Source organism: Zootermopsis nevadensis, unplaced genomic scaffold (genome assembly GCF_977971745.1).
Source record: "Zootermopsis nevadensis isolate Lab colony 2312 unplaced genomic scaffold, Znev_1.0 Znev_ptg000009l, whole genome shotgun sequence".
In the NCBI taxonomy this organism is placed as follows: domain Eukaryota; kingdom Metazoa; phylum Arthropoda; class Insecta; order Blattodea; family Termopsidae; genus Zootermopsis; species Zootermopsis nevadensis.
This window is the reverse complement of record NW_028259141.1, coordinates 3,885,843-3,903,585: the sequence shown is the minus strand read 5'-3', so window position 1 is coordinate 3,903,585 and position 17,743 is coordinate 3,885,843. Positions and strand designations below refer to the sequence as shown.

General features: G+C 36.8%; 1 protein-coding gene and 1 non-coding gene across 7 annotated transcripts in view; both read left to right on the top strand.

The window, feature by feature from the left end:
• Positions 1 to 2,435: 2,435 nt before the first annotated feature.
• The window catches only part of LOC147874388 (uncharacterized), a 117,301-nt gene continuing 101,993 nt past the window's right edge, over positions 2,436 to 17,743 (top strand). The window contains exons 1-3 of one of the 6 annotated variants that reach the window (XM_087345505.1): positions 2,436 to 2,610; positions 8,976 to 9,082; positions 16,349 to 16,438. In XM_087345505.1, the coding sequence (XP_087201631.1) occupies positions 8,981 to 9,082; positions 16,349 to 16,438 (192 nt within the window). In that variant the 5' untranslated portion in view covers positions 2,436 to 2,610; positions 8,976 to 8,980. The other 5 variants (XM_087345504.1, XM_087345503.1, XM_087345506.1 and 2 more) reach the window with 5 other exon arrangements.
• On the top strand, positions 4,069 to 4,171 carry LOC147874395 (U6 spliceosomal RNA). The gene has a single exon (XR_015534381.1). It is a non-coding gene; the product is annotated as a U6 spliceosomal RNA (small nuclear RNA).

Sequence of the window (17,743 nt, the reverse complement as noted above, 5' to 3'; positions counted from 1 at the left end):
TTGGTTAACATCGACCAGACTACACAGCGCAACAACCCAGAAGACAGAAATCTTCATACTCATTACCCTGATGACGGAGGCAGTATGACCTCTGAAACGTTGGTAAACATGGACCAGACTACACAGTGCAACAACCCAGAAGACAAAAATCTTCATACTCACCGCCCTGATGACGGAGGCAGTATGACCTCTGAAACGTTGGTTGACATCGACCAGACTACATGGCGCAACAACCCAGAAGACAGAAATCTTCATACTCATCGCCCTGATGACGGAGGCAGTATGACCTCTGAAACGTTGGTTAACATCGACCAGACTACACAGCGCATCAACCCAGAAGACAGAAATCTTCATACTCACCGCTGTGAAAACCTCAAATCTTACAAGTGTTTCACTTTGTTCCCTCTAGAAAGATCTGAAGATTTTCTGGTCATTAGATACTAAAATGCAGTGGAATCTATGATCGATATGCTGATGGTAACAATGAATGGGCACTGCAATGTTGTCTGCTGTTATATCATAATTAAATAAAGTCTTGATGAAATTACAGTAATTTCAGTACAGTCTACAGTCTCTTGCAGCTAAGAGTTGCTGTTTCTCCAACTTTAACATGGCCTTTGCAGTTGTTCCCTCCTTGAGAGCCTTAAGTGCGTCTTCGTACTGGCAACAAAGAGTTTGTCTTGATGCCAAGTTTTTCATACTCCAGTTGCCTTCATACGCTTGGCGATGAAATTAATTATGTGTCATGATCAATAATATGAAGAATAAATGCAGATTAATTGCCTGACACCTCTGCAATAAATAATATATGTGTGGGTGATTCTTAATTGCATTCATTTCGTTTAAGAATTGTGATCTACTCCTAAAATCAATCCAAGATGAAGCTCCTATGAACAAATGGTCACAAGTGCCTTGTGAGAGGCTGCAGCAACGAAGCATCAGTTGAAAAGTAATATTTGGACAGAAATAACAGGTGATGTCTTCATATCACCTTATGATTTAGTGTTTAAACTCTTAGAACGTCTTATTTACAACATAAAGGAGCTTCTGGACTCTCATCACACATGCTGATGGTGAGATGAACCAAATTGACTTCGCATCCTTTGTGGCCTGATTTTACATCTACCAACTCCTACCTGTGGGGACACCTGAAGGACAAAATTTACTTGGAAAGAGTCAACATCCATGGCTAGCTTTGGCATTTGATTCAGGGGCTGTGACAAAAGTAAATTTTCAGTGTACCAGTGTCACAGCTCATTCACGCATTCAAAGTAACAGATGACGTTTTCAGAAACTTTTGCCAATACTTTAAGAACATTAAAATCCTGTTAAGATAACTTTAGGAACAAAGCTGAATGTGCTTCTAATAAGGTGTTTTACGTGTCTCATTTGATTTACTGATTCTTCCAGTTCTCACTAATGAAGAGGTTGCAACTGTATGTTTGTAGGAACTTTCTGGCTTTGTTTTAGGAATAGAACACAATCATGTTTGATGCATACAATTATGAAGTACCTACTATGTGGCTATTTGTAATTATCTGCATATATTATGCAAAACGCTGATCTTGAAAATATCCTATTGTTATATTTCAGAAGAATTACGTAATTGCTTTCTGTTACAATTACGAATTAATTCATGTCATATATGTGTTTAATTTTTCCTCCATTTGTATATTTTTACAGTACCTTTTTATCTACAAAATTTCACATAAGGTAACCTCTATCACTTTCATGTAGTCGGGTTATCTTGCAGGAGGCATCTTTGCAGATTACAGAAGTTTAAAATATCACCTGTTAATATATCCACTTAAGCAGTCAAGTGCTGGAGAATACAAGTTGCATTTGAGAAATCACTATTTACAGCCAAAAAGTGGAGGACATATTATTTAAAACTGAAATCAATGTTCTTACTCTCCAATTGTGCAGTCAATTAAAAAGGAAAATTCTCACATGCCTGTATCCATCAAATGTACATTGGGAGAATAATAGGGACATGACTGGAACCTGCAGCAAACATTCTAGGTGTTGAGCAGTGCAGCTTGTTTTCCTAATCATGTTGAATATTTTCAAAAGATGTTGGACACCAGAGCCGGCCTGGACGTTGTTGATGAGTAAATGACTGCTCCTTTCATGAATTGAATCCCAGTTATGCATCATACCAAACACAATCCCATCCATGCTCATCCTTTGAGAAATGGGGGTCGGCACATGTAGCTGCTATACTGTATCATTCAACAGTTAAGATTGCAAAGAGCTTTATCACAGCATCTTCATAATGTGTTGCATTGGTACATAGATTTCATTATCATGCCCTACCCTTCTGTTCTGCATACTACCTCATTATGCTGAGTCTTCTAATAAAATATGTATTTTTGTGTGATTCTAAACGGCACAATTATATTTTAATGATATTTCAGTGTTTTTAATTTAATTTGCATTTAAGTTGGTGTGCCTGTTGAATACGTGCGTGGTATTTGTGAATGAGCAAGGTAATGAGTTGTGGATTCCTAACCTTAAAACTTCCTAAATTTCATCAAGCCTGTCTTGTTCTTCCTGATGCTTCCAACGATTCTGTACAAATTTTTACAATTTGGTGACTAATTGCATGAGGTAAGTTAAAGTTGTGTGTGTGTGTGTGTTGCTAGTGAGTAAATACATGTGAAATTCGAACTTCGTGGCAGGTTAGGTGAGTTAGTTCAATTGAAAGTGTTTCATAGGCTCCGATAAAGTAAATAAACCTCAAAAACATCAACAGGTGAACGTGGTCATTAACTGTAAGAATATTGCCCATATTTCTTTCATACTCTTTATGATATTTAGAAATTATCTTGGTCCCAAAATTCAATAGCAATGGTTGGCAAAAATTAAACCAACCTGTGAATCGGAATTCAGGCTGCGGGTGATAGCAAGTGTAGGAAGGAAGCTGATTGTCATTACGCATACAAGAGGCATATATTATATTCGTGGCAAGGCTGTTATCCTTTTAACTACGTTAATGATTTGAAGAGGGAAATACACATCTTTATTTTCTCCACTGCAATGCTCTAGTGAGTACTTTATAGTGACATAACTATTGCTCTGTAACATGAAACATGCTATTATGGTACAAAATTTTGGTTAGTATTAGGTTAAAACTTCGTAGTTTTGATTTTAAAAATAGTTAGTTGTGTTGATAGATCCATACAATATCTGGAATTGAACAAACTTCAAAGCAGTCAGGCAAGCAACCATTCATATTCAAATATAAGGGGACGGAAAGTTGTTTCGTTACATTAATTAACCTAAAAGATGTTTATATTGTTCTGTATCCAAATCAAGTAGTGAGGTAACTTTAAGCTTTAGTTTTTTGATTGATATAGAGATACATTGAAATGTGTAGTCGATAACATTCCATGTTTCTCATCCAACACAAAGATGTGATTTGACATACCACTGCTGTGTGCTGCATCTCCGAAATCTGAAAGACATTACAGCCATTTGAAGTTAGTTGTATAGCACATACAGGTGGCATTTAGTCATAAAACTGCATCAAATTATCTTTGTATGGTATGCTAACAGGTCTACAAACCCTTGAAAAACACCCTCCTTACCATTATATATCTAGTTTTAAAGAAACATTCAATTTCAAACGGTTGTTAATATTCCAGTTAGTATATACAGTAACTAGATTCTAGATTTGGTGTGGTAGGAATAAGGTTAATATTCAAAAATAAATAAGGAATTGCCTTAGCCAAGAACTTCACTGCTTCTTTGGTTTTTGCTGTTCATTCTTTCTACAATTGTTAAAAAGTACATATTAATAAAGTTAGCAATAAGTTTAGGATCATTTACTCTATTATTACTTATCATTATTGGTGGGCTTTCAGTGTCTCTAAATTGTTTGCCAGTTTCCTCTTTTACAATTTTCCAATCAGTTTTTACTTTATTTTCAGACTCTACTTTCAATTTATTGTAATGCATGTGTTTAGCTTCTTTAATGACTTGAGTTAAAATTTTTGCAAACATTTGATCTTCTAGTTTACTAAATATGTAGATTAAATTATCCAATGACAGTAGCTTGAGTGGGAGTCAGTTTGGCACTGCATGCACTAACATTGCAGTAATACAGGGAAGATTAGCGTGTCCCCTGCACAAGGATTACACGCAAAATCACGAAGCGTTTCGTAATTTTAATGAATTGTTAAAACTAATATCTCTCTGTTTACAGTTTGCATTATAGTTTATCATATAATAACAAATGCAACTTGACGACAGATCATAATTGATTTTGTTAGGTGAATCTTCTTTGCAGAAAGTTTAAAGTACTGACCAATGAATGAGATCCTGAATGACATACTAGTACAGTATTGCCCAAAATAGAGTCTCCTTTGTGATTCATGACTTACAATATTTCTCAGTCCTGGGAAATTTCAGGACATCAATTTAAAGTAGGCCACACCTGCTGCCTCCCACATCCCTTCAGATTCATCCTGCCACATCACTGAATCCAGACATCTTTTCCTCAGAAATTTACACGCCTGCACAAATTACCTGAACATCCAGATTATTGAGTATTTAGAATTGCCGCATTTCCACACTGGTCAGTTTTGGCCTCACTATTAACTGTACTTCAACGTTACACACTGCACAGCAGCTTTTATGTTTACCTTCTCATTTCAGGAGACAGACATACATAGAGACGATATGTTTTCAGATGTCAACACATTTCCTACATTAATTAGTTTGTATCTACTGAAGCGAATGTAGTTCTAGCATTCGATTTAAAGTCTCTTACATTTGTCACCAGTTCTTGCTGTCTTTGTGTTCAATTCAACACCACACTTATTTTGAACATTGTCCATTGTTCGACATATATACATTTGAATGTTAGTTCTACTCATTTCTTGTGATGACTGGGTATTGGCTGCAGCAGTTGGGAACCCTTTCAATACCAAAATACCTTTTAATATTAAACTTGTATCTTAACGAACAGACTATTCTAGAATTCTAAGATGGGGTGCAGCATTGAGGTTCAAAACACTGTATTTGTCTTCATTAAGAGTTACTAACCTTCACCAGCGATGTGTTATGGAATATGTGAGGTCTAACTGGCCATATGTCAGAGTAGCTTGCCATAAATGATTAAACACCACAGTCAATGTTCAGGAGTAGAGAGTTAAACACCAAGTTAAGACTACTCAGATGTTATAATCTCTCTGTGCTTTTATACGGCGCTCCACAAAGACGTCGAGGTTGTTAAAAACACACACAAAAAAAGAGAAAGTTGGAATAATTTGGTCATATCATGAGAATTAGTGACTGATACATGCAGCTTCTACTGATAATCCAGGGAAAAGTATTCGGGAAGAGGGGACCTGGCAGGCTAAGAATCTCCTGGCTTCAGAACCTAAAAACTTGGTTCTCGATGTCCCCTGGGGGGCTGTTTCAAGTAGCAGCCAGTAAAGTTCAAATTGCTCTGCTGATCGCCAACATCCAGAATGGATAGGCACTTTAAGAAGAAGAAGAAGAGTCAATGCTTGGCCTGCACTCATGTAGTATGGGAGGTTTAAATATCTTATTCCCAAATGGGAAAGGTTAAAAGTTTCTTTCTGTGTTGGATTAGATTTGTAGTGCAGTGTCATCATAGATTGGATATAAGAATTTGATCTTGTAAATCCATGGCTGTTATATTTGCCATGGCCAGGCCACATGACATTTTAAAAAAACATTTTGTGTAAGCAAAATTTGTGCGCTTATTGAGAGACAGAATATGGGACCTAGTAAGAAAGAAAACAGGTCTCTGGTATTTTACAATCAACTGAAAAGTAGTGGGAAAGAAAAGTACACACACAAGCATGTACTCAGGGGGCTAGAAGATGTGCAAATGATAAAAGATCGTCATCTGGAAATTTGAGGATGTCAGGGAATACGGAATATAGGACTTGAGTTGTGTGTAACAAAGAAAAGGCTATCATTATTTATTTTCTAAATAAAGTTTATGTCATTTGATTAAATGAATTAATTTCCCTGATGCCACTGATGATGTCCTCTTGAGGTTGAAACGTGTATGGCAATAGTGTCTTTTTTATAGTGTTAATAGTTGTTTGTTTGCTTATTTTATATTCTAATCACTATTTGTTACCAAAGGATAATGTACTAACCTTGTCCAGGAAACTTCAGATGATACATGCTATGAATATGTGAAGTACATAAGCGTGTTTTGTTTCCAACAAGTGTCTTGGTTGAATTTGAGGGCTTGAAGGTAATCACTCACCCCCATGTAGTGCCAATAGTAAGAATGTATGGAACTACAGTTCCATTTAGTCATATCTGATCATAGATTGATTACTTAAAGCACATGGATATGTTTTCATACCTTAGTCATCAATAAAGTACACGAATAACTCTACCGTCTTTACCTTTTTCATAAACTGAGCCACGGGTGGGACTTCAAAGATACAGGTAGATTCTCACGGTTAGTAGGAAAACTCAGGGAAATGACAAATGCATGTAAGGAAAGTATTAAGTATTATGTAAGACTTGAGGTTCTCACAGCGGTGAGTATGAAGATTTCCGTCTTCTGGGTTGTTGTGCTGTGTAGTCTGGTCGATGTTAACCATGACGGAGGCAGTATGACCTCTGAAACATAGGTTAACATCGACCAGACTACACAGCGCAACAACCCAGAAGACGGAAATCTATTAAGTATTACTGTGTAGGTTTGGAAATTCATTCCTGCATTGTAATCGTCACAGGTCGATGATTGTGATGCCTTTAAGGACTATATATGCTAGTTATGCTGTGCCCAGGTGTTGATCAACACTGCTTCAGGCTCATTCAGACTCTACATAAAAGGCAAGAAGTAATTATAGTTTGTGGATATGTTATCCCTACAGGAACAAAAATCAAATTTTTATAATGCTGTTTCTCCTGTGGAGTGTTTAGCAGCAACTTTTAAGTAACCATGTCACTTCACAGTCTTACTTTCAAAATTACAAAGCAGTTCAGGAGAAATGTGTTCAGAACAATATGTTTACTATTTGTAGAATGAATGAAGTATTTGCATGGCAGCCTTCCAGAGGGAACCCAGCTGTCATAATCCTGAACATGGAACTACATACATACTTCTTTATTACATTCCATGAATCCATAAGTTAGTCAGATGACCATACAAGTCATACTGTTATATAAATGTCACAAAATACAAACAAAGTGTTCACATAAAGTAGAGATAAGTTCACACAATCCATGATAAGACACATTTAAAAAAGTTTTACTTCTTGACAAGGATGTGTGCTCTGGCAATGAAGATAATTTAAGCAGGATGCAATAACTACTGTAATGACTGGCAAGTAAAGTAAAGTTGTCCCGCTACATGCCATGTAGGCACTTGGGGGATAGGTAGTATAGATCTAACTAATTCTTAATCTTATAGGCCGTGAAGCTCTTCATTGTGCAATTTTCTGTGTGATGCATTCCCCTCCCATTTAGGAGCAAATATTTTCCTCAAAGAACTGTTCTGAAAGGCCCTCTATCAATTTTCCTCAAAGTGAGAGACCAAGTTCCTCACCCATACAGCACAACTTGCAAAATTACAAATCAATTATGAAGGGGCCAGTAACAGAGGAACTCTCCGTCTGACCCAACTGAGTAAGTGCCATTCCCCACTTTATAAACTGAGGAAGGAAGTAGATCGAGCTTCAGAAAGGCAGTCTTCTTTTTAAAAACACAGACGATTGACACAGACCAAGAATTTAGTCCTCTCGATGCCAAAATTACACTTTTGAGTACAGTAGTCTTTGTGATTATATTAGGAGTTGGAACAAAACATTTTAAACTGAATAATAGCAAGCATTCTTTGAATTTAATCATCTATGGATTTCATCATGAATTGCCTTACTGACTTGTTAGTGTAATATATATTATTAGAATGGTTTATAATGTGCGAATTATTCACCAGTTATTTGATTTTTACCATTACTAATTAGAAGCCTCGAACATTCGTTCCCACTACGAAGAGGTCGTTACTGTCGATTACCAAAATACAATAGCAACAAATAAATGTCCAAGCATGTAACCCGTTCATGTAGCGAAAAAGTGACATAATATTCAGATGTAGTTTGCGTCTGACTTGGTTGCCGATGGACATTGCGTGGAAAAATATGTTTTTAAAAAAATTTCAACGGGAAAAGTTTTTTTAAAAGCAGTTTAATATTTGTTCCAAAGCTTTTTGTACAGATAATGGGTTGATAAAATTCGGTTTGTAATGCGCCTTAATTTTGAATGCACCAAGTTTCGAAGTAAGGTTATACTCATTAATTCAGTGAGATCAACATAACGTTGCTTATGAAGATGACCCAGAAGGCTAAAAAACCAAGTTATCTTCTTCGAGAGTTCTCCATGCTTGCGACGTTCACGTTTTCAAAGAGTGTGACAAGATTCCTAACACCTGTGGAAGGGTATGTTGTATATAATTTAATGTATTTTTGGTTCTTCTTGTTCGTAACTTTTCACACATTCAATTCACCGACCATTCACTAGAACAATATATTTCAGTCCAGTGTGATGATCATTATTTGCGATTTCCCGTTTTTGTGTAACTTTACTGCGAACCGTGACTTCTCTTCCCAATATAAAGAAATAATTTAATGTATTTTGTACGTAAGAAATTGAATTCGTTCACTTTCTCGTGTAAGCAGATCATATTCGAGAGACACTTCTGTATTGTAAATTATTGTTTTATTTTTCAAATATAATTTTTGTTATGTTGTAAGTAATGCAATAGCATTTTTCATCGCTTTTGACACTAGTGAAATACTTTTCTTTCTTTTTCTTGAATTTTGTTATACATTTTTTCCTCCTAATTTTACAGGAATCCATTTACTTGCCTATATAGGCTTATTGCATGACACAAGAAACATCTGTAGTCGTCACATCATAACATGTATAATGAATTGGTTTTTTCTCGTTGGCCATCCTGTTTCACAACCTCATAGATCGTATGACTTGCTGTCACGCATGCGTCTCATCCTTTCCGAGGCGGCTTCTGAGGATATTGTGTTTCAATTCAAGGGACTACATTGATTTTCTTCAGAAAGTAGAGGTACGTAGTGACTTGGAAAACCATGGAGAAGAAAGACTTGGATTTTGGTTATGTATGTACTTGTTGCATTATTAACTGATTGATTGTTAATGTAATATTCCGATAACACAGTGGGTGTGATATCAGCCTGAGAACTAGTTTTTCCCGCCCTTCTGGAATCCTGAAGAAAAAGATTAGATATTCAGTTGTGGTGAGTACTTTGGACAGGTTTATCCAAGTCCAAATCATCCAGGATATCTGTCAGAGTTGACCATATCATGAGAATGTCATTCAAATGTCTAAAATCACATTTGTCATATGTAGTCTTGCCCTATCTTGTTCGAAAATATTTTTCCATGGCTTAAACATTCTGAACAAAATAGCCTTGAAAGATCTGCAAGTAGCGAGCGGCATTACTTATGTCATCCAGGAAGATCTGTTAGAAGATTCCATGTGATGAAATAGCGTCCCACACTGCATTTTTCAGACGCAAAGCACGGGGATCATCAGCGCCTCTGATATGCATGTTCTATTTATTGATATTTCCATTTATGTGAAACTGAGCTTCAGAGAACAACATGTGTTGAATAGCTGTTATCCGTCACTGCTTGTTGGATCTGAATTTTATGAGCAAACATTTTTAAGTCTTTTCTTGTTATGGTTAAAATGGATGATTGTTTTAAACCTTTAAACCAAGCTCTTGTGGCAGCCATTTTACAGATTTCCCTTGGGTACGCATAAGTGCTGTCTGTATACATGCAGTGTTTTCTGGTATCCTCACAAACATTTTTCTGCCAACCCAGAACTTGTATGTTCAATATTTTTCACACTTTTAAATAGTTGATCTCTTCGGACCTTCTCTGCAGTCTCACTCTAAAATCGCGCTGCATCATACAGCACTTCCAGTTTGATAAAACAAACTGTTTCATACAAAACACACACTGGTCACTAGTGTACGCACCTTGCTTATTAATGCTTGCTGAATGTCCCACCTAGGAAGCACTGCTAATTGATCAGAATACTCTAACCTCTTACATGTTCTATGATACCAAAGTTATTAATGTCAGTGCAGTATATCAGCAAATTTTGGGATTTGTAACAACAATGTATTTTCTTAATATTTTGTGTGGGTGTGAAACCTGGTTTCTCACCCAAAGGGAAGAACATAAGTACTTTTGACTTTTTATTGGGAATGCATATGCAAATTGCAGCCTGAATCGGGTAGTGTACATATATATTCATTATCTTAATTTGTAATACAAAGTAACATAGACACCTTTTTCAGGCTTGTAGAACAACTGTGCCCCAGTAATTGTAAATAAATACTAAACAGAAAGATGTTACAAATTCAATATAATGCATTTGTTCAAATTGGTATCTTGTTTGAAAGCATGTGTGCATGTGCAAACACACTTATGCATGTGTGCGAGAGAGAGACATTAACTATAATATTAATAATAATTGTGTTCATTTGGATATTTTCATGAGTAATAAATTCTTTCTATTAATCTTTTACTTTGCTTTACATCTTTTTTAGATTTATTTCCGTATAATATTTCCACTTACAAGTATTATGATAAATCTGTTTTGACAGAATCTTATATTTTGGTGTGAAGATTTTGTTATAAATTACAACCCTGCCAATTTTTTTTTCTCGTTACTTTAACAGCACAAGATAAGGAAAACTTGTCTGTTCTCACAAACTATTTGGTAATGTACACTCTAATGTTATTAAAGTGGTAGTTTGTTTATCATGATATACTTTAGCGTGTGCTGTGCAATATTTAAATGTTAATATGTATGCTGAAATGCCCTATTTGCCATAATTGTGTTATTGGGTTATAATACGAGGGTCGCTCATTAAATAATGCCGCACATTTTTTTTCTCAGAATATATTTATTCGAGATGGCTGAAATTTAGTGACAATATAAATCAATGTTTCCTTTACACATACTATTTTTCCACATAGTCCACATCAACTTGTACAGTTTTACGCCAGCGTGGAACAAGTGCATGCATGCGTTGCCGGTACCAGCTCTTGTCCTGTGCACATAGCCATGTCCTCACTGCTTGAATCACGCTCTCATCATCTTCAAACCTTGTTCCGCGGATAGCATCTTTAAGTATTCCAAAGAGATGGAAGTCGGAGGGTGGATGGGGCAGCACCATCCAACCCAATTTGGAGATTTCTTCCCGGGTTCTCAGACTTGTGTGAGAGCGTGCATTGTCGTGCAGGAGCAAAATTTCTGCTGGATGCTTGTGAGGTCGAACTCGTCGGAAACGCTTCTTGAGGGTTTCAGGGTCCCAATGTATGCGTCTCGCACCTCTTGGCATCACATGTACAAGAATGACCCCATCACTGTCCCAAAAGACAGTCATCATGACTTTTCCGGCAGAGGGAGTTGTCGTGAATTTCTTCTTTCGCAGTGATTGAAGATGATTCCTCTCCATTTACCGCCTTTTTGTCTCCGGCTGAAAGTGGTGTATCCAGGTTTCGTCTCCTGTAATGATCCGGGACAGAAAGACCTCTCCCTCAGCATCAAAACGCTCCAACAATTCAGAAGAAATTGTTTTCCTTTGAATCCTGTGGTCTGCTGTGAGACTTCGTGGAACCCATCTTGCGCACACCTTCGAATATCGGAGAGCCCGGATAATTGCAATCACACTTCCAATGCTGAATGAAAACTGTTGGGCCAATTGTCGAGTTGTGATGCGCCGATCCTCACGAATAATGGCATCCGCGCTGTTCAACATGTCTGGAGTGGTGGCTGTGACAGGACGTCCAGAGCGCGGCAGATCATGGAGCTTGGTTTCTTCACTTCCTGAAGCTTTTACTCTCTTAGCCCAGCGACCAACGGTGCTCCTATCGACTGCACAGCTTCCATACACAGCACACAAACGTTTATGAATGTTCACCGCAGTTTATTTTTCAGCAACAAAGAATTCAATTACAGCTCGTTGCTTGTAACGAGAGTCGTTCACAGACGCCATTTTAACAGTTCACTAGAGCTCTGCACCTGTTGGAATCATTTAAAACTCCGTACACGAATGCGGGAAACATCAAATCTCAAGCATGTAAAAGTACACTTTTCTATCTTCATTATTGGCTGAGAAAAAAAATGTGGGGCATTATTTAATGAGCGACCCTCGTATATGTCCCTATAAACACTGATTTACTACAATGCCACAGTCACCTGTTAAAATAGTTAAGAAGGTTACATGCAAGAGTTAGTATAAGTGAAAAATATATTTCCATTTCCATATTCATATTACATTTCTGTTACTGTTAGTGTCGATTGAACTCCAAACGTCAGTGGCTTTGTTGTGTTTTCTTGTTAAGTCTGGATGCTCGTATGAAGTTGGGTTGGCGCAGTTCCTCCTATGTAGATATGTTTACTGCATTTTGGTATCTTGCTTTTGGCTGTGTTCTCTGTTGATACGATCTTCTCTGATATTGGATGTCTGTGGAGTATTTAAGATCTGCAATGATATGTGTAATAAATAACATTTCGTATATTTGTGTATATATTTAAATCTATTTAAGACTGATGTGGTGCATTAACACTTACAGCAGGTCTTGTGGCTTTCATATGTCGTCTGTTGTGGAGGAGTGTACTGCACTGTGTATCATGGTATAATGTCATGCTATATGTTCTATGTACAAGGGGAGTTTGAAGAGTAATGAGATTGGCAACACTACTTATCTTTAGTGGCCTTGATCGAGATCGCACATATTCTGTTTTGTTTTCTCAAATGTGTTTAGCTATTAATACATATATAATCATTTTCCAAGGTGTGTGTGTCTGTAAAAGTTCTGGTACGAAAATCCTATTTTGCATTGGTGGAACAGAACGGCATTTCATGTTTGAAGGCAGAGATGTGCAAGAGAATATTGTGTGAAGCTCAGAAAAAGCGATGAAGAGGCGTTAAAGGTGTTACAGAATATGTATGGAACAGAAACAATGAGCCAAGCTACAATGTTTCAGTTTTTGAAATATTTTAAAAATGGAAACAAAAGGGTGGTTGACGGCGCTCGAAGAGGGAGACCAAGCACCATCATGTGGAAAAGTGGTGCTGATATTATATTTTGACCCAAAAGGCACTATTCTTCATCACTGGCTACCTCAGAAGCTAACTTTGAATGGTGTTTACTATGAATATATACTTGAAACTTATTTGGGGAATGCAATTCAGAAAGGAGTGATCAGAGTTCTTGAAGAAAAGGTGGTGTCTGCTTCAAGACAATATACGACCACATATTGCACATGTGGCCAGTGCTGCGGAGTCGGTAAAAATGTGCCGACTCCTACCTCCTTATGAACTCTTAAGAACACTTTCGCTACCGTGTGAGCCGCCAGTGGCCTCGCGCTTGCTGAGATTCAATGATGCATTGAGGCACATGGTGTGGGAATAATGCTTTGTAACTTTGGCTCTGTCACATTAACCTTTAATACACTTGAATACTTTTACAGCTGCGTCTTGGTGTGATATTCCAAGAAGCAGTTTTTGTCCACACATAAACCCACCTCACATTTCTGACACTTCACACTTACGCAGGCGATTCGATAGAACAGGCCAGTGCTTATTGCCAGTAGTGTCCAGTCTGGTGACTTGATTGGCAACATTTGCTGGCCTACCTGGTGGTCTGTGTACACGTGGCTGTTGTCCAGCATGTACTAGCATATTTCTCACTAGGGCAAGTCGAAAATTCTCTGTGTGTGATTTTCTTTCCACCACATGAAGAAAGAATAATATAACTTCCCTCTAATTTAGTGGATACACATTCTTTTCATCCATCATGCCGAGGAATGTAAGTAGCTTTGAATAGGGGGTCTGATAACGAAGCAGAAAACCACTTGACAATAACAATGTTTATTGCTGTTTATGATTATACTTCCCGGGTTGACAGCTCAGGCTGAACTTGTCAAATCCCTAGTTAAAGTGAATCAATGTTTGCAGCCTCTAAAATAGGCCAAAAGACATAGCCAAGTCTTCTTACAATGATGCAAGTATTCACATTCCGCACAAGGACCGTTCGTAGGGCTGAGTACACAATTTACGTCCCAGACAAGGAACGCTAGTAAGATAAAGATTAAGAATGCATACTGTCTACAAATCAACTGACTTCTGCAATAACCATTGTATGTGAATTTAAGTATATGTTATAAGTCTAAAAATTAGCCTGATGATCCACGTGGTGGTGATGAAATCTCTTCTGGTACCATTTACTATTTTAGTAGGTTTTCCATTATTAATATATATTGAGCTTCTTTGAAAGAGCCAGAGACGGAGGTTTTAATACTGACTCCACAGCCCTGCATGTCGCGACGGAGGCGCTACAAGACATCGATGGACCACCTGTAGAAAACCCTCCCCACAGTTCAGACCTTGCTCCATGTGATTTTTGGGCATTTCCAGTGCTTAAACATGACACTGAATATAAAGAAGCTACTGCTGCTGCCCTACTCAAGATGTCTGGAAATGGCCTACTGCACGTGTTTGAGAAGTTGGTGGGACGCAACAAAAAATGTATAGCTTTGGCAATGAAACTGCCAAAGCCTCAGGAATCCACAAATTGTGGATAATGCGAGTAGTCGCATTACTTTTCAAACTCCTCTTGTAAGGGGGGAGGATGTGTGCTGTTGGTAATATTGCTTGTATAGTGCGTCAAAGATCAGGTTATGACTGTATGGATATCGTTCAGCTGTTGGTTTGGTTTTGGGTACAGTATATGTGCTGTTTCTATAATAGTTTAAACATCTTTCTTTACTGACTGTTTTTATTATTTCCAAGAATCTTCCTTGGGGCCATAGGATTCTCCCGTATTATGGATATGATGTGCATTACCTGATGATCTCTATTGTTCAATATTGAACATACATGTTCTTCAAACATCTCTTGAAGTGTGTGATCTCTTTGTGCTATATAATTAGTGTGCAGTTTAGTTTATTTTCACCTCCATCATCAATTTTTTTTGTGATTTAGGTATTTGGTGTTTTTTTTAAAGATATGAGTGGTTTGGAAAGCTATTTTTATCAGCATTTTTTTTTTAATTTTGTTATATGCGATGTTTGTTTGCATGTGTATACAAATGTGCTCCATTTCTCCTTATGTCCTTTGTTTGTTTATGTGTGCTATTATGTTGTTTTTATGTTGATGTTTTGTGTTTACTGTTGTTAAATTTGTTTCATTTTATATTTGTATTTTTTGTTTTTGGTTTGCCAAGTGGAATTTAATTTCTTACTTTCATTCTTAATTTTATGATGGATATTTTTGTTACTTGATTGAACGGGTAATTGTCACTGTTTTGTGCTCTGTAGGATGACGACATGTTTGATGTACAGTCATACTTACTAGAGATGGCTTCCAGTATGTGTTAGTTAATTGATCTTGTAATTGCAGTGTGTGGTGTTTCCTTTGAGGCAGGTATTGACTGAATTATTTAATGATATTTAAACGACTTCAGCTGTGAAGGGTTAAGGGAAGAACATTCGTTGATGCTTTTTGACAGTTGGGTACAGAGCACAATATTTGGAACACTGAAGGAAATAATGGGGACTGGAGAAGACGCTTAATGTGGAGTTTCTTAATCATTTGTCTACATCAAATATTAATTCATGGTTATCAAATCAAGGAGGATGTGTGGGGAATGTAAACATTAAAAATGAATACAAGAATTCAGTTAGATAACTAGAATAGATAATACCCCTTGGTTGATGAAGATATAGATGGGAGGATAATATTAAAATAGTTGTTTAAGAAGTAGGATATAATCACAAGGACTGGATCCTTGTGGCTAAGGATAGCAACCAGTGGCACGCTCTTTGAACTCACTCTGTAAGCCTCTGGGTTCCGTATATGCGGCTAATTTCTTGACTGCCTGAGAACTAGTTTGTTCAGCAGACTTAGTTCAGTAAAGAAATGAAACATTGCATTTTACATGTTTAATTTGTTCAGTTGTTCTTGAGGCTGTTCGTACAGCACATGCATTACCACAATTGTAGTCTAATTCTTTCAGTCCGGATATATATAGATGCTCTTTTTTAATACTCGCTATAATTGTCAGCTCCTCCAAGTTACCTATCAGCCAAGAAAGGTTATCGATCCTTGCGCTAGCCCTTTATTTTGCAAGCATGTCTTATTGCGTTATGATTACATTTTACATGGAAATTGTAAGTGGACAAAACGTGGTCATGATCAGCATCAGGTATGGAGGTTTCGCATAACTTAATTTTACTGAAAGTTGTACCTGGTTCATAGAATGAGATGTGTAACGTCTTTCGCAGATCATGAATATAAAAATTGAGGATTTTGCTGATACACAAGAAGAGGAGGATTGTATAGCAAAACTTCCATTGATAAAGTCTGAACATACGGTGAGTTGTACATTACAATTAACTTTTAAGAAATCTGTAGGATTACCTATTGTGTTTTTCTTGTCCATCTCCACATGAAGCATTTCCACTCTGGTGAATGGATTTTGAAGTGTCCTTTGCAAAATGGTGCCAGAGGACTGAATTTTGTTGCTCAGTGTTTATGAAATACCATTTTAAACTTCTGTTGCATCAGTTTTAAAACGTGAAATTAAACATTGACCAAACTGAGAAATAATTTAGACAGATGTGGCCCATTAATCTTGCATAATTTGTTCATATTCAAAATATTGCCTGTTGTTGAATCTCTTATACAATTCACAGGAATTATGAATGTTTTAAGGTTATAATTTATTTCTTTTGTGTCTTGATACAAATTGCACTGATATATTAGAACAGTGTTGTCATTTCTGTTAAGCATCATTAACTCTCTCCATATGGGAAGCTAACATTGAGTATGTAATATTAAACTTTGATCAGGAGATAAATTTGCAGCCATGGAGACATTCAATGAAGAAGCAGATTGTATCATAACATTTTGTGCTTTGTTTTTGACTTTGTTTCTGTAGACCCAAATATTTAAGAGGTTAACTTGACTTCATATATAAAGTTGGCCGGGAGGGAGGAGCGTTAATGTGATACTCTGCTCAGTATTTCTGTCCAGAACATACAAAATGTAATTTCATTATTGTGTGCACTTTATTCATGGTGTGTACATGTAACTATCGAATAAACCCCGTAACAAAATTTTTTGTGACCTTTTAATATGTGCTTTACTGTCTCATTACATAAACCAAGCGTTAATCAATTGAGCCATTGTTACTGCTTTGACATGAACATGCCAGGTAAACTGATGTGGATGTCTTTGATTTCATATTACATGGAGACAATACTATTGAAGTGATATTTGTATTAGAAAAATCCTTTTCATGGTAATGGTTTTGATAGTTATAAGGAAGAAAATCTTTATGAAACAGCTACTATGATTGCATGTTGGTGTTTTTCTGGACTTTGTCCATAGTTTGATATTCTGAAACAGATTCGCTATATTTTGAGAGCTGGATCTGCTCTTGTCTGTAGGTGAAAATACCTTTTCTGATTTTCCATAGAAGAGTCGTATTAATCCTTTGCGATTAGTTCCTTGTATGGGACCAGAGCAAATCTAGTTCCCAGAACGTAGTGATCTTGTTTTAAAATATCAAGTGATGGATCATGTAAAGAAATACAGCAATAGTAAATAAAATGCACCATCGTCAGGCTCCATTAAAGATGTTCCGCAGCTGCTATTAGTTTGATTCAGTACAATTG